Source organism: Lepus europaeus, chromosome 3 (assembly GCF_033115175.1).
Source record: "Lepus europaeus isolate LE1 chromosome 3, mLepTim1.pri, whole genome shotgun sequence".
Taxonomy (NCBI): Eukaryota; Metazoa; Chordata; class Mammalia; order Lagomorpha; family Leporidae; genus Lepus; species Lepus europaeus.
Window position 1 is genome coordinate 37607766 of NC_084829.1, and position 26180 is coordinate 37633945.

The window sequence follows — 26180 nt, forward strand, 5'->3', positions numbered from 1 at the left end:
CAGTGTGCACGCGACACATTCGTTCTGTCTGCTGGACCCGAGGACCTGGATGAAAAAGTGGATACACGCGTCGCCTGCATCGCCTTGACCCCAGGGCGAAGCTTCCGTGGCAAGTTTTGTGAGCGTGTGCTTTTGTCCCGGCACAGTGTGTGTAAAACTCTGGATTCTACGTTATTTGTTTGTTTTAGATTTATTTACTTACTCGCGAGGCAGAGTTACAGAGAGGGAGAGACAGAGAGAAGGGTCTTTCATCCGCTGGTTCACTCCCCAAATGGCCGCAACAGCTGCAGCTGGGCTGATGTGAAGCCAGGAGCCAGGAGCTTCCTCCTGGTCTCCCATGCGGGTACAGGGGCCCAAGCATGTGGGCCATCTTCTACTGCTTTCCCAGGCCATAACAGAGAGCTGGACTGGAAGAGGAGCAGCCGAGACTCGAACCAGCGCCCATATGGGATGCTGGCACTGCAAGCAGATGCTTCACCCACTATGCCACAGCGCCGGCTGCCCGTTGGATTCTTACAAGGCCTATAAGCCACAGAAGCGTAGGACCCACCTCGTTGAGACACTGAGATGTGGACAGGACAGGGCCAGGACTCACTAGAGACAACCACACTTCAGTAGACAAATGACAGGAAGCCCCAGGAAGGCCGATGCTCTGATGCCCAGCAGGCCTGACCGGTGGAGAGTGGGTGGGCAGGTGGACCGGAGGCCGTGCTCTCTGGGGTTACAGCACTTGGAAGTGATCCGGTGAATCTTGCGCTCCGGTTGTATCTAATTTCACCCCAGGGGTTGGCCGCGTGGATTCCTTCTTCCTGGATAAAGGTGTGGTACTACCTAGCCTCTTGCACAAGGCCTATGAAAGTAATAGAAAGAAGAGAGGAGTTGTGTTTAGGATATCCTGAAGTGGGATTAACTGAGCGTCATAAAAACAAGGCAGAGGGAGAGGCCTGGGGACGTCCCCAGCTTCTGTATCCGGTAAGAAGTGTGTCCAGAACGTTCCTGGGGCCATGGGTGGAGACGACTCAGGTCAGTGCACGGGTTCCTCTGTGTGGGGGCAGGGAGGAAGCCACATGTAGGAAGTTGCTCTTGGAGACCTTAGGGCAATCAAAGGATCTTCTGGCCCGTCGTTCTCATAAACCCAGGTAGGCCACACATCTGGTTTCCGGTTTGGGCAGATGGGGAGTTCATCTCATGTGTCTGTCATTCTTGGGACAACTGGGAAAATTTGAATGTGCACTGGGTCTTAAAAGGTATTATGCAATTATTGCTATTTTTCTTAGGTGTGATAGTGACACTATTGGTACAGGACAATGTCTTTTTTTTTCAGGAGATGCATAATATTCAGAGGTGGGGATTTGATTTCCACAACTTGCAAAACAAGCAGTGTGTGTGTGTGTAGAGAGAGAAGATAAACTTGACAAATGTCAGCAATCATGGAATCTAAGTGGACAGTATCTGACTGTTAATTTTATTACTTTTCAGTTTTTCTGTATATTTGAAATTCATTTATTTACTTGTGAGGCAGAGTTACAGACAGACAGAGGGAGAGACAGAGAGAAGGTCTTCCATCTGCTGGTTCACTCCCCAGATGGGTACAGTGGCTGGAGCTGGGCCGATCTGAAGCCAGGAGCCAGGACCTTCTTCAGTCTCCCACTTGGGTGCAGAGGCCCAAGGACTTGGGTCATCTGCTGCTGCTTTCCCAGGCCATAGCAGAGAGCTGGATTGGAAGTGGAGCATTCGGGTCTCGAACCAGTGCCTAGTGGGATGCTGGTGCCACAGGCTTAGCCTACTACGCCACAGTGCCAACCCCTGAAATCTTTAATATAAAAATTTACAGGAATTTTAAAGAACTGTCAATATCTGACACCTGGGAAAAGATTTTCTCTGTGAAACTGGCAAAGACTACATATAGCAATCAGGAAAAATTATTGATTTATTTGAGGAAAAATTGGGACCACAAAGTACTCAGCTAATCAGATGTCTGTGAGAGGTGACAAAATGACCAAAAGCCCAACTGACTTCAATATGTAGGTAGAAGCCTTGGGTGAATGCATTTTTTCTGGGATGTAAGGAATTGATGAAAGCATGGAATAGGCCAAGTGCAGAGAAGGTGCGACTAAACACAGATAATTATTTTTTTAAAAACATGAAGGAGGGCTTTTAAAGCTTATTTATGTTTTATTTATTTGAGAGGCAGAGCAACAGAAAGAGATCTTTTGTCTACTAGTTCACCCCCAAAATGCCCACAACAGCCAAGGCTGGGACAGGCCAAAGCCAGGAACCAGGAGCCCCACCCAGGACTCCCATGTCGGTGGCAGGGCTCCAAGTACCTGAGCCCGAGCCATCACTGGCTGCCTCCCAGGTGCACATTAGCAAGAGGCTGGACTGGAAGTAGAGGCTGGAGCTCAAACCAGGCCTTTCCGTGGTGGATGCAAGTGCCCCAGGCGGCTCAACCTGTTGCACCCTCAGTTAGTTCTTATTATTCAAAGTATTCATGTCCTGTAAAGTTGCCATGAACATTGGGTTAGTGAATCCTGAACCACTGCTCCTAGGAGAATACAGAGCCAGCTTCCTGCAAGCCTTTGCTTACATTTCCATCAATCAATATAGAACTTTATGTGTGTTTCTGTTTGAAGACATCTTATGCAATATGCATTGTTGACTCATCAACATTGAACTCATGGCCAACAGCACTGTAACTCATGCTTTAGTGAGCTTTATCCAACACATGTATTTTATACATAAGACATTGCAGCCAGCCTCTGGTGCTTGGGAACCCCACACAGTACTTAAGGACAACATTTGGGGCCTGTTTCCTTTCTTTAAAGGTTAATTTATTTATTTAGTGCCAGCGCCAGGGGCCAGGAGCTCCAGGTCTCCCATGTGGGTGGCAGGAGCTCAGGTTCTTGGGCCATCACCTGCTGCCTCCCAGGCTCATTAGCAGGGAGCTGGGTCGGAAGTGGAGTAGTCGATGCTCTGATGTGGAGTGCCAGCCTTGCAAGCAGAAGCTCGACCTGCTGCACCCCAACATCAGCCCCTGGGGTCGTTTTAAACAGCAAAATCATGAACAGAGCATGAAAAATGTGCACTGAATGTATAAAAAAAATTATTTCCAGTAGGAGAGCCCAAAGAAGGCAGAGCACCCCAGCCTCGTTTGTAGACATTTGACAGTTCAGGTGCATTGTGTGGCTCCGATTCTTAGCTGCTTTGCACATGCTCTCGATGGCTATGGAAGCACGATGATTCCTGATTTGGGGGTCACAAATAAATTTTAGCATATCGGCAAATTCACAGCTTTAGAAGCCATAAATACTGAGGTTCACCTGTATTATGGATTATTGGAAGTAAGATTTTTTTCCTCCCTTCACTTTCATACACTGTATTTCTTTGGAGAATGATCGGACGAGCAAGGTAGATGGTTTTATTCCCATTTTCGATGTTGAGGATGACAAGACTATTCAGTGGTAGAAGTGGGCTGGGACCAAACTTCCAGGAAACCACTGCAGGTGGTTTCCGCTCTCGTTACTGCCAAGTGTAATTATTAAAGCCTGTCCAGAGGCACTGAGCCTTTTTTTTTTTTTTTAATATTTATTTATTTATTTCAAAGGCAGTTAGAGAGACAGAGAGCTTTTCCGTCTAGTTCACTCCCCAGATGGCCACAATGGCTGGAGCTGAGCCCATCCAAAGCCAGAATCCAGGAGCTTCTTCCTGGTCTTGTACATGGGTGCAGGGCCCCAAGTACTTGGGCCATCTTCCACTGCTTTCCCAGGCACATTAGCAGGGAGCTGGACTGGAAATGGAGCAACCAGGGCTCAAACCGGCGTCCATTTGGGATGCCAGCACTCTAGGCAGTGGCTTTACCCACTATGCCACAGCACCGGCCCCAGGTACTGGCTCTTAAAATTGTCATTTTCCCTGTTATCTATATAAATTAAGGAGTTAGGGGGTGAAGCTGTAGTGCAGTGGTCAAGCTGCTGTTTAGGACGTCCACATCCTGTATCAAAGTGCCGGGTTCAGGTGCCACCCCTGCTTCCAGTCCAGCTTCCTGCCAAAGCACAGACCAGGGAGGCAGCAGGAGATGGCTCAAATGGTTGGGTTCTGTTACCCATGTACGAGAGCTGTTGGAGTTCCAGGTTCCTGGTTTTTTGGCCTGACTCAACCCTGACTATTGTGGGCATTTGGGGAGTGAGTCAACACATGGAAGCGTGCTTTCTCTGTCACTTTGCCTTTCAAATAAATGAGAATAAACAAAATTTTAAAAGTAAAGTAGTAATTTTGCATTTCAATATGATCTTGTGGATAAGGGTTTTCTTCTGTGGGTCATAGAACCCATTGCTGTTGTTATTATTGTGTGGATCAAGCACTGTTTGAGCTCTTTCCAGTTGACTCCTGTGTCCTTTCAACAAGATCTCACCCTTTTTTGATCACGTTCTTACTTTCTGCACTGTAAGATGCTCCAGGCACTGTGGCATAGTGGGTAAAGCTGCTGCCTGCGATGCCAGCATCCCATTATGGGCACCAGTTCAAGACTAGGCTGCTGCACTTCCAATCCAGCTCCCTGCTAATGCACCTGGGAAAGCATCTGAAGATGGCTGAAGTGCTTGGGTTCCTGCACCCACATGGGAGACCCAACAGAATGGGAGACCCAGAAGAAACTCCTGCCTCCTGGCTTCCGATCTGTCCAGCTCTGACCATTGCAGCATTTGGGGAGTGGAATATCAGATGGAAGACCTTCTTCTCTCCTCTCCCTCCCTGTAACTCTGCCTTTCAAAGAAATAAATAAATAAATCTTTTACAAAATCATAAAGAGCCTAATGTCTTAAAAAAAAAAAGGTGCTCCAAGGCTCATCTTGTGTTTTCCTTCTCAGCTCTAGAATCACCCACTTCTCCAAGGAACTTCTGTTTCCTTTATTTAAAAAAAAATTTTCTATTTATTTGAAAGCCAGAGAGACGGAGACAGAGATAACAAAGAGAGATCTCCCGGCTACTTGATCATTCCCCAAATGCCTGCAATGACTTGGGCCGAACTGGGCCAAAGTCAGGAGCTGGGAACTCCATCTGGGTCTCCAACGTGACTGGCAGGGACCCAGCTACTTGAGTGCGTCTTCAGCTGCTGCCTCCCAGGAAGCTGGAATTGGGAGCAGAGCAAGTGCTCAACCCAGGTACTTTGCTCTAGGATGTGGGTGCTGTACCCAGTCACCACCCTGGCTCCTTTTATTGAAGAGTGGGGTTTATAAGCCACATCTGGGCTCTCGTTGTGCTCAATTGCAACTAGGATGTCGTAGCTTCCATGTTCTCTGTATTCATCCAGGGAGACAAGGCAGGGGAGCAGGAGGGGAGGGAAATGTGAGAAGGGATTCAGCAGTGGAACTGGCACATTCATGTAGAGAGGCTGAGAAGTTCCCCAGTAGGCCCTCTGCAAGCTGGAGAACCAGGTGGAGTGGCAAGTCCGGGTCCGAACGCCTCAGGACCACAGAAGCCTGGGCTGTCACCTTCAGTCCAAGGCCTTGCGGAGCCTGAAGGGAAGGAGAAGGGAGAGCAAGCATTCCCCTTCCTCCACCTTTTCCTTCCTCTGGGCCCCAGCTCAGCCTGCAGGTGGATCTTGCCCACTCAGCCCCCGATGCCCTCACGCAGTCCAGTCATTCGAATCAGAGCCAGGTCACCTAGGTGTCCTGTTCAGCAGGAGCGAGAGGGCTCAGTGCCCACTGGAGCGTGGGGAAGGATCCGTGCCTTACCAGCCATCTGATACCCCTTAATCCAGGCAGGGCGATGCCCAAAATAACCATGATAAGTCCACCCCTGGTCAGCTTGGCATCTCCTTAAACATACTTAATCTCCACAGAGAGACAATAGCAAGATCATTATGGCGATACGGTGATCCCTTCCCCAGGAGACAGGTGAAGTCCTCCAGTCATGCTGACTCCTCTCCATATCTCAGCTCAGAGACCATGATGTGAAAGTCATACTACTTAACTGCTAATATCAACTCAATTCACCTCAAGTGATACGACAAGGACTAACAGGAGGGGCTGGTGCTGTGGTATAGCGGGCAAAGCCACCACCTTCAATGCCAGCATCCCATATGGATGCCGGTTTGGATCCCGGGTGCTCCATTTCCAATCTCTGCTATGGTCTGGAAAAGCAGTAGGAGATGGCCCAGGTCCTTGGGAGACCCAGAAGGAGCTCCTGGATCCTGGCTTCAAATCATCCCAGCTCCAGCTGCTGTGGCCATTTGGGGATGGAAGATTTCTCTCTCGCTGCCTCTGCCTCTCTGAAACTCTCTGCCTTTCAAATAAATAAATCTTTTTTTAAAAAAGGAATAACAGGAAAGAACATCTAGATTCTAGATATTTGCTTAATATAGGTAGATATATACACAAATATATGCATGTATATTTAAAGATCTGTTTTATTTGAAAGGCAGAGAGAGAAAGAGAGAGATCTTCCATCTGGTGCTTCACTTCCCAAAAGGCTGCAATGGCCAGGGCTGGGCCAGGCTGAAGCCAAGAGTCAGGAGCTCCATCTGGGTCTCCCACATGGGTGGCAGGAGCCCAAGTGCTTGGGCCATCTTCTGCTACTTTCTCAGGTGCATTATTAGCAAGAAACTGGATCAGAAGTGGAGTAACCGGGACTGAAACTGGTGCTCCAATATGGGATGCTGGCATGGCAGGTGGCAGGTTAACCCTCTGCACCATAATGCCAGCCCCCACAAATATATTCTTAACAAAATAGAGGAGGATACTGATGTCAGTCACAGCCCTCATTTCTGCAAGTGGTCCTAGCTGGTGTTTATAACTGCCTTCTTCTGCTCCCCATTCTGTATTCCCTTGGCCTGCAGCAAGCTCATCAGCTGTTTGTTCTCGAGTCTTTCCCTGGGGGAGTGACCCAAACCTTCGTCCCGACAGGTCTGCACCCTCTGTGGTGCTAGCCGTGGTCTCCCACTGGTGGTGACCACGGGCACAGCAGTATAAGGACAGCCCTGTGGGGGTCTCCTGCATCGTAGGCTCCCTCACTTTCGTTATGGAATAGCAGCCCAGTTTCCCCCTGGTGTCCTGGCGCAGTCACCATAGCCAGCACCAGCACTCTACTCAGCAGGCTCTCTCAGGGGTGTGAGGAGTCCTGGGGAGCCAGGGGGCAGTTTTGACTCCCGGTTCACAGCCATCACTGTTGTGTCTCCTGGAACTGAGACCTCCAGACCAGCAGATCATAAAGTCCCAGGGACAGGAAGCAGAAATCGTGCTAGCAGGCCACTAGGGGGAATGGCGAGCGCTGCCACGCCCACATCCAGCCGTGGATTCCAGGCCCGTGAGTCTTGGCTGTAGCAGAAGCAGTACTGTAGTTTGGATGCTGAACAAGCATCACCAGCCCCCGGGGAGCATGGTCCCTGCCCCGTAGCCGTGTCTTCAGAAGACCCTTCCCTTCTAATTAGCCAGCTGCTTCAGGAGGGTGGGGGGCATGGCAGGCCCGCGACTCTGGCTGTGAAGTGAGTTCCTTGCTCAGACGCAATGCCTTGTGGGATACCAAGACTGGATAAGCCGTTCTGTGGTTCTGGGAGAAGCACTGCCTGCAGAGAAGGCAAGTCCACATCCAGAGCAGATGTCTGTTTCAGAGAGGACGAAGCACTGCCTCTTCCATCATGGACGGGGCCTGACGTGGTCTGCCTGCTGCCGCATAGCTGACGGATAAACCAGGGCCAGGACACCGTGTCAGGGGCGCCGTGCAGGTCTCTGCTTCTGGCGGATCAGGCGCTGGGCCATGCTGAGCCCACACACTGCCTCCATCCCTGCCACCATGGCCCCGTTCTCCATGAGTCCAGCAGGTGACACCAGGGTTGGCTGGAGCGAGAGCCTGCCTGCTGCCCACAGAATGGGCCATGCTGTCCACTTGATTATGAGAGTCTTCCCCTACGGAGGCCACCTTTTGGTGAGCAATCACACAGGACACAGGCATCTTCATGTCCCTTGTCTGCTCTGTCCACACACCTCTTCCCCAGGTTGCTTTGTCACCAAATTTCCAGTCACACTCCTTCCAAGTCCCTGAATGTCCCTTCACAAATGGCTCATGTATTTGCACGTCTGCCCGTTTATATCTCCAGGCAGAGTGCATGACCAGGTGTGTCGCCTGCAGTTCTGCCCTCCGAGAAGATTTCCCATTACCACCGTCCATCAGAGCTATTCCGTAGAGGGGCTGTAAAGCCGCAGCTGCCCAGCTCGAGCGATGGCTGCCTGTGGTGTGAAGCCATCTCTGAACCAAGCCCACCTCCTCCCTTCCTCTGCCGGCTCATCATAGGCTGCTGCCAGTGAGACCGGAGGGCAGGCTGGGAATGAGAAGGCAGGAGTGGGCAACCATGGGCACTCTGACTTGTTAACCCAAATGGGGCCTCTGGAGCCGGGTTCCTCGGCTCAGATCCCAGCAGGACCCAGGCAAAGGACTTAACCTTCCCAGGTCTCAGTTGTGTCATCTGTAAAGTGGGGGAAGCAGCATGATTGATTTCTTTTTTTTTTTTCTCAAAGATTTATTTATTTATTTGAAAGAGTTACACAGAGAGAGGAGAGGCAGAGAGAGAGATCTTCCATCTGATGGTTCACTCCCCAATTGCCCACAACAGCCGAAGCTGCGCTGATCCGAAGCCAGGACCAGGAGCCTCCTCCGGGTCTTCCGCGTGGGTGAAGGGCCCAAAGACCTGGGCCATCCTCCACTGCTTTCCCAGGCCATAGCAGAGAGCTGGATCGGAAGAGGAGCAGCCGGGACCAGAACCGGCGCCCACATGGGATGCCAGTGCTGTAGGCCAGGGCATTAACCCGCTGTGCCACAGCGCCAGCCCCTTGATTTCTTTTTTTTTTTTTAAAGATTTATTTTATTTATTATTTGAAAGGCAGAGTTACAGAGAGGCAGAGGCAGAGAGGTCTTCCTTCTGTTGGTTCTCTCCCTCAATGACTGCAACGGCTTGAGCTGTGCTGATTCGAAGCCAGGAGCCAGGAGCTTCTTCCGGGTCTCCCATGTGGGTGCAGGGCCCAAGGACTTGGGCCATCCTCCACTGCACTCCCGGGCCATAGCAGAGAGCTGGCCTGGAAGAGGGGCAACCAGGACAGAATCCGGTGCCCCGACCGGGACTAGAACCCGTGTGCTGGCACCGCAAGGCAGAGGATTAGCCTGTTGAGCCATGGCACCAGCCATGTGTAGCTATTGAAGTGTGCCTAGTGAACATGTAGCCAGCATCAGTCACTAAGCTCTAGCCACATGTTTCCATGCACTCAATTGTTAGCACCTAGACGGAAGCTTCATATCTCTTCCAGTGCTTTTCATCTCTCTATTTGAAAGGCAGAGAGAGAGAGAGAGAGAAAGATTTCATCCTACTGGTTCACTTCCCAAATGCCTCCAACAGGTAGAGATGGGCCAGGCTGAAGCCAGGAGCCTGGAACTCAATCTGGGTCTCCCACATGGGTGCCAGGGACCCCAGTACTCAAGCCATCCTCACTGCCTCCCAGGGTGCACATTAGCAGGAAGCTGGAATCAGAAGGGGAGGCAGGACTCGAACCCAGGCAGTCTGATATGGGACCTGGGTGCCCTGAGCAGTGTCTGGAGCTGTGCGCTCATGCCCATCCTGCTACTCGGTGCTTTTTGTGTAGATCTTACAGTAACACTCCATAAATTTTGACTGTAGCCGGCAAGCTACCTGGGAATCCAGACTGGAACCACCTCCATACCTGGCTGGCCTCAGAACTGTGATTAAGGGCAGATCACTGAGCGTCCAGCCAGGTGCACCTGCCTGGGAGAAAGATGACCGGAGGACGCTGAGCCTGCTGTGTCCACTGAGGTCACCCGAGCGTTTCAGCAAACAGCAGAGAGAAAGCCGTGGACTTGTGTATGGAGCCCACCGCAATCAGCTGACCCAGCTGGAAGTACCCTGCAGGGAGGAGCAGGCAGCGGGCTGTGTCCTGGGAACCAGGAACCAGGTCAGGTGGGTGCTTTTCTGTCTCCCAGAGGTGGAAGCCGTCCAACCCCCTGCACCTCTCAGGACCAGCCGCAGAGGACCGGAGGCTGCTCCAGGTTTTGTGAAGCAGAAAGGGATTGAATATAGGAACTTGCTTCCTTAAGAATCAGTCTTTGGGAGAGCACAGGAGGCTCGTGTTGGGTCTCTGGAAGTGACTCCCAGTGACACTGCTGAACTGGCTCCGCAAGAGAGCTCTGCCCCACCCCACGAGAAGGAAGGGGATCAGGAAGCTGCCGTAGGAACTGTGGGTTTCCAGACGGCACCACATGGCCGCATCCCGGGGCTCCCCAGGCCGCAACGGCCCACAGGCCAGCCAGAGGTCACAGGGACGCTGCTGCAGAGACTCGGGTGTCTCCATACCCGATTCCCTGGTGCCGAGGTCCAGGGAGGAAGAAGATGGACCTGAGGCCGCCTCCCCAGCTGCACACTCCATGTCGCGCCTCCCGGACTGTAGCTGCTAGAACTTGGCGTCAGCCCTCTGCCCTGAGAGACACGAAGGCACAGGAGGCGACAGGGGCGCTGGAGCTGTTGATCCCTCGCCACGGCCTGAATGTGGTTTATCCCTTCCGAAACTTGCGCTGAAAGCTAATCCCCACTGTGAGGTCAGAAGTGGGACCAGGTGGGCCCTTTAAGAGGCAATGAGGACTCTGCCCTCCTGAGTGGATTAATGGATTAGCTGGCGGGTTATCTCAGAGTGTGTCTGCTTTGGAAGCCGGTTGGGCTAGGTCTGTGGTGAGTTCCTCGTGTCTCACCATGCCTGTCTCACCACGCAGTGCCTCCAGCCCCCAGGAAAACTCTTTCTTGGTGATGCACCCATTCTGTGGCAGTCAACGCTAGCAAGAGAAAACGGTCAGCTCCTCCCCCAGGCCCTGCCCACTGCACGCAGTGTAGGCTCCCGACTGTTCTGAGCACAGGAGACTTTGCACTGGCTGTTCCTCTGCTGTGAATGCCCTACCCCAGAACTTCTCAGTTCTGCTAGCATCACCTCCCCCAGGGACATTTCATTTCCTTGCCCAGAGGCCTCCCGGCTGCCACTGTCAGCCAGAGAATGGGACTGCGAGGACTGCCTGCGCCTCTGTGTCTGGGGAAAATCTGTTAGACTACACAGCACCTGTCGCTGGCTAGAATTTATAGATTTGTGTGTTCACCTGTCTTCCCTCCTTAGAGTGTGAGTTTTAGAAGAGCAGAAATGTGATCTATTCTCTTCACTGCTTTTTTTTTTTTTTTTTTAAACAGAGTGGATAGTGAGAGAGAGACAGAGAGAAAGGTCTTCCTTTTTTGTTGGTTCACCCTCCAATGGCCGCTGCGGCCGGCGCATCTCGCTGATCCGAAGCCAGGAGCCAGGTGCTTATCCTGGTCTCCCATGGGGTGCAGGGCCCAAGCACTTGGGCCATCCTCCACTGCCTTCCCGGGCCATAGCAGAGAGCTGGCCTGGAAGAGGGGCAACCGGGATAGAATCTGGCGCCCCAACTGGGACTAGAACCCCGTGTGCTGGTGCCGCAAGGCAAAGGATTAGCCTGTTAAGCCACGGCGCCGGCCTCTCTTCACTGCTTTTTAAAAAAGATTTGTTTTAAAGGTTTATTTTTATTTATTTAAAAGGCAGAGTTAGGGCCAGTGCTGTGGTGTAGTGGAGAAAGCTACCACCTGCAGTGTCAGCATCCCACATGGGCGCCGGTTCAAGTCCCAGCTGCTCCACTTCCTGGCTTCGGATCGGTGCAGCTCTGGCTGTTGTGGCCAGTTGGGGAGTGAACCAGCAGATGGACGATCTCTCTCTCTCTCTCTCTCTCTCTCTGCCTCTGCTCTCTGTAACTCTGGCTTTCAAATAAATAAATAAATCTTAAAAAAAAAAAAAAAAACAGTTGGAGGGAGGGAGGGAGAGAGAGAGAGAATCTTCCATCTGCTGACTCAATCCCCAAATGGCCACAACAGCCAGAGCTGGGCTGATCTAAAGCGTTCTGCTCTATTTTTATTTTTTTACAAGTCATTCTTTTTTAAAGATTTATTTATTTATTTATTTGAAAGGCAGAGTTACAGAGGCAGAGGCAGGGAGACAGAGGTCTTCCATCTGCTGGTTCACTCCCAAAATGGCTGAACAGCAGGAGCTGGGCTGATCTAAAGCCAGGAGCCAGGAGTTTCTTCTGGGTCTCCCACACAGGTGCAGGGGCCCAAGCACTTGGGCCATTTTCTACTGCTTTCCCAGGCCATAGCAGAGAGCTGGATCAGAAGTGAAGCAGCCGGGACTCGAATCGACACCCATGTGGGATGCTGGCGCTGCAGGCAGATGCTTAACCTACTAAGCCACAGCACCAGTCCTGTGATATTTTATTTTGAGATTAATTTTTTATTTATTTGAAAGGCAGAGTTAGAGAGAGAGAGAGAGAGAGAGATCTCCTATCCATTGGTTCACTCCCCAAATGGTTGGAACAGCCAGGGCTGGGCTGGTCAGGAGCCAGGAGCTTCATCTGGGTTTTCCGTGTGGGTGTAGGGGCCTAAGCACTTGGGCCATCTTCACTCCTTTCCCAGACACATTAGCAGGGAGCTGGATCAGAAGTGGAGCAGCTGGGACACAAACTGGTGCCCAAATGGGATGCCAGCGTCACAGGTGCTGGCTTTATCTGCTATGCCACAATGCTGGCGCCAAGTTATTTATTTGAAAGACAGAGTGGCGGAGGGAGAGAGAGTGAGTGATAGAGGCAGAGAGAGATCTTCTGTGTGCCAACTCACTCCCCAGATGCTTGCAATAGCCAGGGCTGGGCCAGGCTGAAACCAGGAGCTTGGAACTCCTTCCAGGTCTCCCATGTGGGTGGTGGGGACCCAAGCACTTGAGCCGTCACTGCTGCCGTACAGGATGCACGTTAGTAGGAAACTGGATCGGAAGCAGAGAACCAGGCCCTCCGTCATGGGGTCCAGGTGTCCCAAACCGCGATTTAACCGCTGTGCCCAACGCCTGCCTGCCCAGCTGGACACTCCTTCTCCTTCTCCCAGTGCCTCCGCAAGGCAGCCTGCACGTCCCCTAGGAAGGTGTTTGAGAAGCAGGCTGCTTTCTCTGTCGCATCACTCAGAGAATACGTCCCGTCAGGGTCGCACCGCTGGGCCGAGAGAAAATCAAAGGCCCCCTCCAAGCAAGGTGCCTTCTACGGCTGTCCCCGCGGGATCTCTCACTGAAGAGAAGAGGCAGGCCTGGAAGGAGGCAGCAGGAGACCCCCGCACGTCGACCTGGTCTCTAATATATGTTCTTTCTGATGATTGCCAAGCGATGACCTTTCAGAAACACATATGTGCACACGCACACACATGCACACGCGTGCACACACGGCACAAAGCCTCTGTTTACTAAACAAAATCACCATGCTCCCATGGTGTCTGTGAAGCCTGTTTCTCAGGGAAGATCACAACGTACGGAAGGGAAAATGCATGCATTTCGTCAAGTTTCAGTTTTGCTAAGCGGGGAGGGTCAGGAGAGGACAGAGGCTGAGGGGCTGTCCCCGAGCACCACCCGCGGGAGGGCCCGTGTGCGGGGCAGGGCTCAGCCTCACCCCGGAAAGCCTTGTGTCTGGGTGTGCATTCGGTGTAGTGGTTCACATCCCTGCTACCCACATACGAAACCTGGATTTGAGTTTCCTGCTTCCTGTCGTTGGCCTGGCCCAGCCCCAGCTGTTGCAGGCATTTGGGGAATGAACCAGCAGATAGAAAAATCTGTCTCTGCCTTTCAAATAAAATGGAAATTTTAAAACTACATATATATTTAAAGTATTTTTAAAAATATTTATTTATTTATTTGAAGGCAGAATTACAAAGAGAGGTAGATACAGAGGTCTTCCATCTGCTGGTTCACTCCCCAAATGGTTGCAACAACCAGGGCTGGGCCAGGCTGAAGCCAGGAGCCAAGAGCTTCTTCCAGGTCTCCCACACTGGTGCAGGGACCCGAAGACTTGGGTCATCCTTCACTGCTTTCCTAGGCCATAGCAGAGAGCTGGATGGGAAATGGAGCAGCCGGGACTGAAACCGGCGCCCATATGGGACACCAGCGCTACAGGCTGGGGCTTTAACCTGCTGAACCACAGTGCCAGCCCTTAAGGAATTCTTTTAAAAAGCATTTGGGTAGACATGCTGCTTAGGAGAAAAGACAAGCACTAGCCACCTGTGGAGAGCAGCAGTTGGTGGAGAAGGAACACGGGGCTTGGAAGGCCAGGAATGACAGCACGGGGTGCGCCAAGGAGCAAGGGTGGTGGAGGCCATGGCCACCAGGGTACAGAAGGAAGCCAAGTGGAGGCATTCAGGCGTCTCGCGCCCTGGGAACCCCACAGCAGGGCAGTGCCCCCTCCAGGGGACGCAGTCACAGAGTCGCAGTGGTAGAGGTTGCCTGTCGCCTGCACAGTGTTCCTGGGGGAACAGCCCACAGGAGTGTAGGAACACACCCTCACTCTCCCAGAGTCCCTGTGCCTCCTCTGGCTCCCCCATTTCCCGCTCCTCCCCTTTCCTCCAGGACTTGCTCTATTCTCCCCGGAAGACCTCCCTGATTCTCTCCCAGCTATGCGGTGACCCCCAGTGCTTCCCCCAGCACCTACACCCCAGATCCAAACAGCCCCAGTGACGTGGCTCTTGCTAAGCGGGCGCCCCTTGCAAGCTGGGCCCACGGGATGTGACATGGTAATAACTGCAGAGCAGGAGGAAGCTGATGCCGGCGCAGCAATGGCTCTGGGGCCCTGCCTCCTTAGCTGCACCTGTGCTGGCTTGTTCCCCACCTGGTGAGGTGGAGCTGGGAAGAGGTGGTGTCCCAGGCTCAGCAGCTGGTGCAAGGCAAGAGGGAGTAAGCCGAAATCTCACCTTTTGTGGGTATTTTCCTACCGGTACCATTCTAGATTCTTCCTCAGGGCCGCCCAAGTGAGTGAGAGAGGAAAGCAGGAGAGGGGACCAAAAGAGCAGTAGGAATGTGTGTCCCTGGCCTGCCCATCTCGGCGAGTGGCAGACCAAGGGTGATGGGCGGCTCTATTCTGGGCATCTGTGCCCTCTCTCCCATAGATGTTTATCAGACACCTGCTGTGTGCCAGGCATCATTCTAGATGCTGGGGAAACAGCAATGGGGTCAATGTGGCATCCTCGTATTTTGGGAATAGTGGAGTAATGGTACATAGTAAGTCAGGTGGATAAAAGGTTCTTGGGAAATAGAACTAAAAGATAAGTGCAGGGGCTGGCACTTGGCTAAGACGCCAGTTAGGATACTTGCCCCTGGGGCCAGTGCCACATGGGTGCTGGTTCAAGTCCTAGCTGCTCCACTTCCAGTCCAGCTCCCTGCTAATGGCCTGGGAAAGCAGTGGAAGATGGTCCATGTACTTGGGCCCCTGGACCCAAGTGGGAGACCTGGTAGAAGCTCCTGGCTTCAGATCAGCCCAGTTCTGGCTGTTGTGGCCATATGAGGAGTGAGCCAATAGATGGATGACCTCTCTTTATGACTCTCTATAACTCTGCCTGTCAAATATTTTATTTGACAGGTAGAGATATAGACAGTGAGAGAGAGAGACAGAAGAAAGGTCTTCCTTCCGCTGGTTCACTCCCCAATAAATCTTTTTTTTTTTTTTTTTTTTTTTGACAGGCAGAGTGGACAGAGAGAGAGAGAAAGGTCTTCCTTTTCTGTTGGTTCACCCTCCAATGGCCGCTGCGGCCAGCGAACCACGCTGATCCAAAGCCAGGAGCTAGGTGCTTCTCCTGGTCTCCCATGCAGGTGCAGGACCCAAGCACGTGGGCCATCCTCCACTGCCTTCCTGGGCCACAGCAGAGAGCTGGACAGGAAGAGGAGCGACCAGGACAGAATCCGGCACCCCGACCGGGACTAGAACCCAGTGTGCCGGCGCCACAGGCAGAGGATTAGCCTATTGAGCTGTGGCGCCAGCCCTCCCCAATAAATCTTAATACACACACACACACACACACTTGCACTTACACATTGGAGTATTTGCGTTTGGCTCCTTTCCTGGCTGTGGCTCCCAATTCCAGTTGCCTGCCAGTGCAGACCCTGGAGGCAGCAGCAAGGGCTTAAGTGGTTGGATTCCTACCACCCATGTGGGAGTCCTGGCTTGCAATCTGCCTCCTAGCATTGGCCTGGCCCAGCGCACTGGTGAGTAAACCAGGGGATGCCGGTGCTCCGTCTCTGGATGCCTTGTAGATAAATAGAGAGCTCAGAGGGCTGACAGGGAAGGGTGCCACTCAGCGCCAGCATGATGTGACAGGGCTCGGGAACTTGACTCTGAGTGGCACGGGTAGGGAGGCCCGTGATCTGCCCCAGGTTGCAGTGGGATCTCTGGCCCCTGGGAGAAGGACTGACTGTAGGGGAGCAAGGTTGGCATTGGGGTAGGGGTGGGGCAGGAGCTGCAAGGAGACAGCCCAGGCCATGGGGTGGAGGAGGAGGTGGTGAGGAGTGGGGATGGCGAATCTGCAGTGCAGGCGGGGCTCAGGCTGAGCCATCCAGGGATGCCTGGGGTTTCAGTCTGCACAACTGGAATGGTAGAGGTGGGGAAGACTAGGGGCGTGGCAGGTTTGTTGGGGGGAAATTGGGGGTGCAGACTGGGATGAGTGTGTGATTTTTGGTGTTACTTGCACTACTTACCTGGGGCTGACTGGCGAGCTGCCCCAAAACCTAGCAGCTTGAAACGTCGTACCTGGATTCTGTCACCGTTTCTATGGTCAGGAACCTGGGTGCTGTTCCCATGGGTCCTCTGACTTAGGGTCTGCCACCTGCAGTCAAGGTGTTGGCCGGGGCTACAGTCACTGCCGGTTGTGACTAGTGGAGGATCTGCTTCCAAAGCCACCCAGGGGGCCATGGGCAAGGCTGGGCGCCTGGTGAGCTGGTGACATCAGCTCCTGGGCCTGCGGCCTCCCCACAGGGGTTCTCTCGGTGCGGTTGCTGGCCTCCGTTGGAGACAGGGAGACAGCCAGCAACACTGCAGCCTTGTAACCAGGTCCTGGGAGTGCTGCCCAGTCCCTTCTGCCGCGCCCACTGGTCGCAAGAGGACTGCCCGGCCTGGCCCACATCTGAGGGAGGTGCCAAGCGGAGTTCTGGGGAGCTGCTCCCCGTGCTGGAGGCTGTCTCCCCTCCAGGGAGGGGCCTGGGCAGAAGTGGAAGGGGGAGAGAGGGACGAGAATGACCCCAGGGCTGAGCTGGGCACTCCATGCTTGCAGGACAGGAGGAAGGTGGTGGGGGTGGGGGAGGTGGGTGCTGTGCTGGTGGCCCCTGTGCCTGAAGAGAGGCCTGGGCTGGAGCTACAAGGGGCCAGGATGGGGCACGGGGGTGGACGGCAAGGGCGGAGATCTGGCCGTGCGATTATGCAGCATGCGGCTGTCCTTGAGCTGAGTGGTACCCGCAGAAAGGGAAAGGGTCCAGTCACAGATGGGAGGCCAAGGCCACAGGGCTTCTAGGAGCCTGGGCCTGCAGGGGAGCCCAGTTGGAGACACACAGGTCTCCACATCCCCACCCTAGGTGCCCAAAATGGGATGGGGGCTCAGGACCGGAAGCCTGCCCAGGTGTGCCAGTGAGTCGGGCACAGACACACGCTGTTAGCTCCCAGCCATCAGCCCCCTTCAGAGCATCAGGGTTGGTGAGCAAATTGTGCCAAGCAAAGCTTATGACTGACCGCCCTCTTGTGGTCATTTGGGGGAACTGGCCCCAGTCCGCATGTATCCCGCTCTGGGCAAAGAGGGAAGCAGTGAAGGGAGCTATTGTCATTTTGCACGTGGTTTGGAGGGGTCTGGCGCTCTAGACAGCTTTGAGAGGAAAAGAACTACCCTAAGAGGAGGTCCTTCTTTTTTATCTTGGTAAAAATAAGGCTGCTTCGGGAAGCCAGGTTAGACTTCTGTGCATGGAGTCCGCCGATCCAGACCCAAGTCCTGCTTTGGCTGCTGCGTCACCTGATCCCATCACTAAAGCCCCTGAGCCTTGGTCCCTTCTGGGGGCATTGGACTAAAGCTGCATGAGGTGGTGAGTGCGGAGTTCTCAGGCGGTGGTTAACAGGAGCAGCCTGCAGCTCTCAACTCTGGGGTGTGGCCCTTTAAAATAGCAGTTCTGGGCAGGCATTGGCTCAGTGGTGAGATGCCGCTGGGGCACCTGTATCCTGCACCAGAGTGCTTGGTTTGAGTCCTGGCTCCGTTTCCAAGTCCAGCTTCCTGCCAGTGCACCCCCTGGGATGCGGTGATGATAGCTCAAGTAATTGTGTTCCTGCTACCCATGTGGGAGACTGGGATGCAGTCCACTGTCCTGGCTTCAGACGGACCAGCCTTGTAGCTGTAGGCATTTAGGAGCGAGCCAGCAGGTGGAAATCTCTCTCTTTCCTTGCCTTTCAAATAAAATACAAAAAAATAAATAAAATAGTGGTTCTCAAGTAGGGGAAGTTTTGCCCTGTAGGGGACATTGGTGAGGTCTGGAGATGTTTTTGGTTGTCACAACGTGGGGAGGTGGGGGAACGTCAGTCCCATCCTACGTGTGCAGCCCAGCCCCCAGCAGACAGAGCTGCCTACTGCAGAGTGCCCATCACGTGTCAGTGGAGAAATCCTGGGGCTGTCATTGCCGTATCGCTATGAGCCGGTCTGAGGACCTGCTTTCTGAAACGTGGGCGGGAAGCAGAGGGACACTTGGAGCTGGAAAGGGCGCAGGGAAGGCACCAGGTGCATCTCCAGAGCACCGCACCTGCCACCCGCACCAGCCACCAGTGGCTGCGCCAAACGAAGTGGACTAAAGTCTAAAATCCCGTCCCTGGGTGGCCGCGGCCCAGTAGCCACAGACACGGGACGTGGCCGTCAGCCCAGGAAGTCCTGCAGAGCCATGCTCCTGGGGGGATGACCCCCAAGGAACCAGAAACAAGGAAGGAAGCACCACGTGCAGTGGCCCGCAAGAGACACGCGGCAGCAGGACGGCGACGTCAGCACAAGGGCACTTTATCATGAACACCTGAAACAAGGCACGCAGACACACCCCTGCGCACCAACCCATCCATGCCCCCCCGCGCGTGAGTCCAGGACCCCGGCGAGGCCTGGGCGGGGGGCAAGCCCCTCCCTCTCTCTGCTGCCTGGCACCCTTCAGTTTAACTTGCGGTACAGCATCCCCAGCCCAGCGGTCGGCCAGGAGTCCATGGTGCTGATGGAGGAGCGCCTGCGGCGGCCCACCTTGCCCTCAGACCCGGGGTCCTTGTAGAGAGCGTACCCGTGCTTGATGATGAAGGGCAGGAGGCCGAAGTGCAGGGTCATGCGCGAGACCTGGAGCATGAGGTACAAGTAGCCCAGGCCCCTGAACTGCTCTTTGATGAGGCCGTGGGTGAGCAGGACCATGGAGAAGCTGGTGAACTCGTAGGTGAGGATCCACATGGTGTAGATGGGCAGCCCCGTGTAGACGTTCCTGTGGATGCAGTAGAGGAGGAAGCAGCCCACCAGGATGGTCATGACCGAGAGGCTAGTGCAGATGCTCTGCCGGTACAGCATGACCCAGGAGGCCAGCCTGGAGTTGCTCTCCAGGTAGATGCTATATTTCTCTTCGTAGCCGATGTGGGTGAGCTGGTTCAGATCGAAGATGAGGAACTGGATGGTGTTGAGCACGGAGAAGAGGCCCGCTATGGAGGACCACATCCGGGCTCGCATTTCGTGCTCGTGTTAGGGGGGTTTCCTGTGGAGACAAACGCATGGCAGTTCCATGACCAGACGGCAGAGCGAGTCCTAGACAAACTCCCCGCGCAGTGGTGGCCTGTGGCCAGGGACGCACAGGCTGGAGACATGGCACCTCGGCCTGGGATGGCCCTAGCATGGTTCCTGGCTCTGCTGTGCGGGCTCCAGCCTGGCTTTAAGGTGTCAGAAGGAGCTCTCCTGCTGTGGGTGTTGGGGAAGGGGTTGTTGTGGGAGTCAGGAAGCTCCTGTATCTGGGATAATGATGGCGTGAGCTCTGGGTGCTGTCCGGGGAATGTGCTTCTCCCCAGGCTCCCTGGTTGAAGCACAGAATCATCCTTGGCCCTGCTCTAGCGCCCCCAGCTGCCTCTTCCCTCCTCTCCAGGCCCTCGGGTGCCTGTCTCGCTGGGCGAGCCCCGGGCTGGATCGGCAGTGGGGAGGCAGCGGGGAGGCCGTGCCAGCAGGACTTGCTGCCCTTGCTGCTGTCTGCCGGCCACAGTTGTCTTGACAACAGGCACAGGCCCAGCAGGTGGCCTCCAGCTGCAACCTAGGTTGGACTTGAACCCTGGTGGAGGCTGGCTCCAAGCCCAAGCAGAGGCTGCCGAGGGTGTGTCTGTCAGAGGGCCCCAGGCCAGGGTCCTTCCACTGCCACCTTGCCTTCTCACCCACTTCACAAGACTCCTCAGGAGGCCTCTCTCTTCACACACTGCGCCGGCCAGCTACCCTGTGAGGGAGAGACCAGGGCGGTCACACACAGAGGGGAAGCAGGTCTGTCATTTTTTTTTTTTTTTTTTTTTTTACAGGCAGAGTGGACAGTGAGAGAGAGAGACAGAGAGAAAGGTCTTCCTTTTGCCGTTGGTTTACCCTCCAATGGCTGCCGCGGTTGGCGCATCGCGCTGATCTGATGGCAGGAGCCAGGTGCTTATCCTGGTCTCCCATGGGGCGCAGGGCCCAAGCACTTGGGCCATCCTCCACTGCACTCCCGGCTCACAGCAGAGAGCTGGCCTGGAAGAGGGCAACCAGGACAGAATCCGGTGCCCCGACTGGGACTAGAACCCGGTGTGCCGGCGCCGCAGGTGGAGGATTAGCCTATTAAGCCGTGGTGCCGGCAAGCACGTCTGTCTTCTGCTTGAGGGGGACAGCCAGAGGGCAGCTGGCAGCCTGCCCTAGCCCCTCTCTCTCAGGCAGCCAGAGATAGGCTGCATAGCCCCCCGCCACACACACACTGGGCCAGCCCCAAACGTGGTACAGTATACGTAACACATAATGGGAGGGGCATTTGGCTCAGCAGTTGACGCTGTTCGCGATACTGGGCTTGAGTCTGGCTCTGCTCTCCAATCCAGCTCCTTGCTAAGGCTCATCCTGGGAGGCAGCAGGTGATGGCCCAAGCACTTGGGTCCCTGCCACCCACAAGGGAGACCTGGATTTGAGTTCCCGGCTCCTGCCTTTGGCCTGGCTCAGCCCTGGTTGTTTGGGGAGTGAACTAGTGGATGAGAGATTCTCTCTCTCTCTCTCTCTCTCTCTCTCTCTCCCCCGCCCCCTCTGCCTTTCAATTAATTAATTAAAAAACAAAATGAAACTCACATAAAATGAGCCATCTAATCCTTTCAAGTGCACAGTTCAGTGACATTAAGTAGATGCCTATTGTGCAACCAGAACCACCATCCGCCTCCAGGGCTTTTTCCCCAACAAAACTCTAGACTCATAACACTAAGCCCTCCCGGCCCTGGCCCAGCCCCTGCCCATCCCAGGTTACTTCAGTCCCTGAGAAGTTAACAGAGTTTTAGTGGAACCCTACAGCAGTTGTCCCTTTGTCCCTGGCCTGTTTCGCTGAGTGTGCTGTTTTCAAGCTGCGTGCCGACTATTCTTAGACTTTGTCCCCTCCGTCTTCCCAGCCCCGTGGGACTCTGGGTACACTAACCTCTCCCTGCACCCGGGCACCATGGGCCCCCGTGGTGGGAGAGGCCATGCACTCTGATGCTTCCCCACCCCACCAGGCAAACCTCCCCGGTGACTTGCTGGCTGAGTAGCTTCCAGAGCAGCCACCAACCGTGGGTGCCCGCCCAGGCTGTCCAGAAATAGGACCCCAGAGCACAACTGCGGGCCTTTGCTATCCACCCATGCTGCAGGGTTCAAGGCCACATCTGCTTCCACACCCTTGCTGCCCCAGGTGTGGTCTCCGCCCTCAGCACTTCCCTCCCCGGCCCGCTGTATAACCCCCTGACTTCTTACTCACTGAACACCTACTGTGTCTCTGCTCTCTGCCTGCAGCTGAGGTTGGCACTGGACACACACACAGAAAACAAATAAGAAAACATGTGGATGAAATGTCTTCTTTTTAATTAAGAAAAAGGAAAAGAGACTTTTCAGTGCAGTGTGGTCCATGGCGTGGAGGGAGAGGCGGCCCAGGGTCATCAAGATGCAGCCGTGAGAAGCTCCCAACCCAGGGTGGCTATGGGGGAAGCAACAGGTGAGCTGCGCCCTAAAGGGTTAACATTGGAGTCCTAAAGCATTAGCTGGGTGGGAAAAGGAGGGACTTCCCCCTCAGCACAGGAACAACCTCCAGGCAGGCACAGGGACTGGCAAAAGCCATTTTGGGAAAGGCAGTTGTGTGGCTTGGGGGAGGGACGGGGGGTGACACAGGTTGGCAGGGGACAGAGCCTTATGGCCACCGCCCAGGCAGAGGCTTCTCTGGCAGACAATGGGGAGACCAGAGTGCATCTGAAGGATGTGCGTGTGCACATGGTGTGGTCTGAGTGGGCGACACATGATCTATCTGCATTAACAAACTTTCTGTGGCAGGTGTCTGGTGTGGAAGCTAAGGCGCCACTTGGGAGCCCAGCATTGTGGCGCTGCTGGCATCCACTGTTGGAGCGCTGACGTGAGTCCCAGCTGCTCCGCTTCCAATCCAGATCCCTGTTCATGCCCCTGGGGAAGCAGCAGATGATGGCCCAAGTGCCCTGGACCCTGTCATCCATGTGGGAGACCTGAATGGAGTTCTGGGCCCCTGGCTGTTGCTGGCATTTGTAGGAAGTCTCAGCGAGTGAAACCTCTTTCAAAATAAATCAAGAAAGAAATTTTAAGAGAAAATCTTCCTTTCTGCTTTTTGGGGGCATGGATCAGAAAGGGCAAGGATGGAGGTAGGCAAGCATTTTTTTTTTTTTTAAATGAAACAGAATTATAGATAGGTATAGACAGAGAGAGAGGTCTTCCATATGCTGGTTCATTCCCCAAATGGCCTCAATGGTCAGAGCTGGGCCAATCTGAAGCCAAAAGCCAGGAGCTTCCTCTGGGCCTCCCTCATGGGTGCAGGGTCCCAAGGTCTTGGGCCATCCTCCCCTGCTTTCCCAGGTGCATTAGCAGGGAGCTGGACCAGAAGAGGAACAGCTGGGACTTGAACCGGCACCCATATGGGAGGCCGAGGCTTTAACCCACTGCGCCACAGTGCCGACCCTGGCAGAGAAGTTGAAAGGCAGTAGAGGGTGGCAGGGGATAGGTTTGGGACTATGATAAGGAGTTTGGTGTGAGCACTGGATACCCTTAGTGGCTCATGTACTAAGCTGGAGAGTGTGAACCACTTAGGACGGGTGGGGAAGCTGAGGAGGAGGATGGTTTAGCAAGCGGTGGGTGCCATGGTTTGAATGTTGTGTCCATGTTGAAACTTGGAGTGTGTGTGAACATGTGTCTTTTTTATTTATTTATTTATTTTAAGATTTATTTATTTGAAACACACAGAGAGAAAGATCTTCCATCAGCTAATTTACTCCCCAAGTGACCACAGCAGCCAGGCCAAAGTCAGGAGCCTGGAATTCCATCCAGGTCTCCCACATGGGTGGAGGGGCCCAAGCACCTAGACCATCTTCCACTGCTTTCCCAGGTGCGTTAGCAGGGAACAGGATCGGAAGTGAAGCAGCTAGGATTCTAACCAGCACTCCTATATGGGAGGTGGGCATCCAAGCAGTACCCTAACCCACTGTGCCTCAGTGCCCACCCCATGAGCTTGTGTCTTAAAGGATGTGGGTATTAACTGGAGGAAAAGGGAGAGACTTCACCCTCAGCCCAGGAACAACATGCAGGCAGAGACCGGGATAGGCAAAAGTCATTTTGGAAGCAGCACAGTGGTGTGGCTTGAGCTGAGGGGGTGGTGACACGGGTTGGCAGGGGCCAGGCCAAGAGGGAATCCTATAACACCCTGTCAGGCCCAAAGCCTCTACCGGCACTCCCTGGGCTGACGTCCCTGGCCCCATTCATTCTACCACATGCTGGATTCCTCCTTCTCCTGTGCTGTCAGTCACATGAACATTCTCGACATCCATGGGAAAAGTGGGTAAAGAGCCACCAAAAGTGTACTGAGCTGTATTTCTCGCTCTCCTTTTTAAATATGTACTTACTTACTTGAAAGGCAGAGTCACAGAGAGGCAGAGAGAAAGAGAGAATTTTCTATCTGCTGGTTCACTCCCCAGATGGCCGCAACGGCCAGAGCTGGGCCAATCCGAAGCCAGGAGCCAGGAGCTTCCTCCAGGTCTCCCACGCAGGTGCAGGAGCCCAAGGATTTCAGCCATCTTTTTTTTTTTTTTTTAAGCTAAATATGTATTTTTAAAATTTATTTTTATTTTTTATTCTCCCCCCCAAAGAAACCTTTTATTTAAGGAATACAGACTTCATGCATTTGTAAGTACAACTTTAGGAATATAGTGATTCTTCCTACCATACCCGCCCTCCCACTTCTCCTCCCCCCTCTCCCATTCCCAGTTCCATTCTCCACTAAGATCTATTTTCAAATAACTTTATACACAGAAGACCAACTCTAACCTCACACTCTCTCTCTGCCTTTCCTTTTCTCTCGGTAACTCTTTAAAATAAATAAATAAATGTTAAAAAAAAAAAAAAGACCAACTCTATACTAAGTAGAGTTCAACAGTTTACACAGAATAAAAAACAAAAACAGGCTGGTGCCGCGGCTCAATAGGCTAATCCTCCACCTGTGGTGCCGGCACACTGGGTTCTAGTCCCAGTCGCTTCTCTTCCAGGCCAGCTCTCTGCTGTGGCCCGGGAGTACAGTGGAGGATGGCCCAAGTGCTTGGGCCCTGCACCCCATGGGAGATCAGGAGAAGCACCTGGCTTCTGCCTTCGGATCAGCGTTGGTGCGCAGGCCGCAGCGTGCCAGCCGCGGTGGCCATTGGAGGGTGAACCAATGGCAAAAGGAAGACCTTTCTCTCAGTCTCTCTCACTGTCCACTCTGCCTGTCAAAATAAATAAATAAATAAATAAATAATAAAAAAATAAAAAACAAAACAAACTGTTCCTCAACAGTTGAGACAAGGGCTATTCAAAGTCATTGCATCTTGAAGTTAATTTCACTTATTTTTTTCTTTTTTTCAGAAAATTAACTTTATAAAGAAGCACCCAAGAATGATACATCTTTTGCAAGCACTTAGACATAATTATAATACAACTCTTTGAGAAAAGAGGTCCTGCATGGGGAGTTAGTGCACAGTGACTCCTGTTTTTAATTTAACATTAACACTCTTAGGTATGACGTCATTGATCACCACTGGCTCTTGACATGAGCTGCCTAGGCTATGGAAGCCTTTTGAATCCACAAACTCCTTCAATATTTAGACAAGGCCATAAGCAAATAGAAGTTCTCTCCTCCCTTCAGAGAAAAGATCTCCTTTGATGACCACTTCTTTTTACTGGGGTCTCATCCACTGAGGCTAGACCACCTTCTACTGCTTTCCCAGGCTATTAGCAGGGAGCTGCATCAGAAGTGGAGCAGCTGGGACTCCAGCCAGTGCTGATATGGGATGCCGGTACTGCAGGTGGCGGCTTTCCCTGCTATACCACAGTGCTAGCCCCCATTTTTCTCTTTTTCAAATGTAATTCCTACACCCTGGTTTGCATAGGTGTGTCTGTGAGGCATATTTTAGACAACAGCAGAATGTCATAAAGCATGCTAATGTAAAGAACAGTGAATCGGTGCATTGTTCTGCCACCCATCACTGTTCCCTTAAGAAATAAACGAATTCGTGATACACTCGCTCGTCTTTTTTCCTTTCTCTGGCTCCACCCAAGTCTGGAGTCTTTGTATTATGACCAATAGAAATACGTGACTGTACTTCCGTCCAGGGCGGGGTGTCACAGGGACCAGTTTTTATCTTCCTACCTGAAAAGAAGAAATTCACAAAATACATGAGACACACTGGCTGGCTGGCAGTGAGGACATTGATCTGGGGAGCGGCATAGAGGAGGTGAAGCTGTGATCACCCCAGCTCCAGGCTTCCTGAGAGGTTCAGGCTGCAGCCCTGGGAGGCGGGACCCAGCAAGCGCAGGGCTCAGAGTCAGGCTGGAGAGAATGCTGGGGATCTGCAGAGGGACCCCCACCCCACCCCCTCCAGGGCATCATGGGAGAGCAGAACAAACGCCCCCCCCCCCCCCCCCCGAGCTGCTCCAAAGGATTAGAGGTAACAATTCTTTGTGTCCAGTGCTCAGACACGGCCGGAAACAGTGTCTTTTCTCACCAGCCAGACTGGAAAACTTCATGATT

General features: G+C 53.3%; 1 protein-coding gene across 1 annotated transcript; it reads right to left on the minus strand.

The window, feature by feature from the left end:
- Window positions 1-19057: 19057 nt before the first annotated feature.
- On the minus strand, window positions 19058-19612 carry TMEM217B (transmembrane protein 217B). Its single transcript, XM_062187475.1, has one exon. It carries the CDS (start codon window positions 19610-19612, stop codon window positions 19058-19060), a length of 555 nt encoding a protein of 184 aa, XP_062043459.1.
- Between the last annotated feature and the right edge of the window lie 6568 nt (window positions 19613-26180).

Coding starts and splice junctions, on each gene's coding strand:
- TMEM217B (XM_062187475.1), bottom strand. CDS start 19,612: ATGCGAGCCCGGATGTGGTCCTCCATAGCGGGCCTCTTCTCCGTGCTC.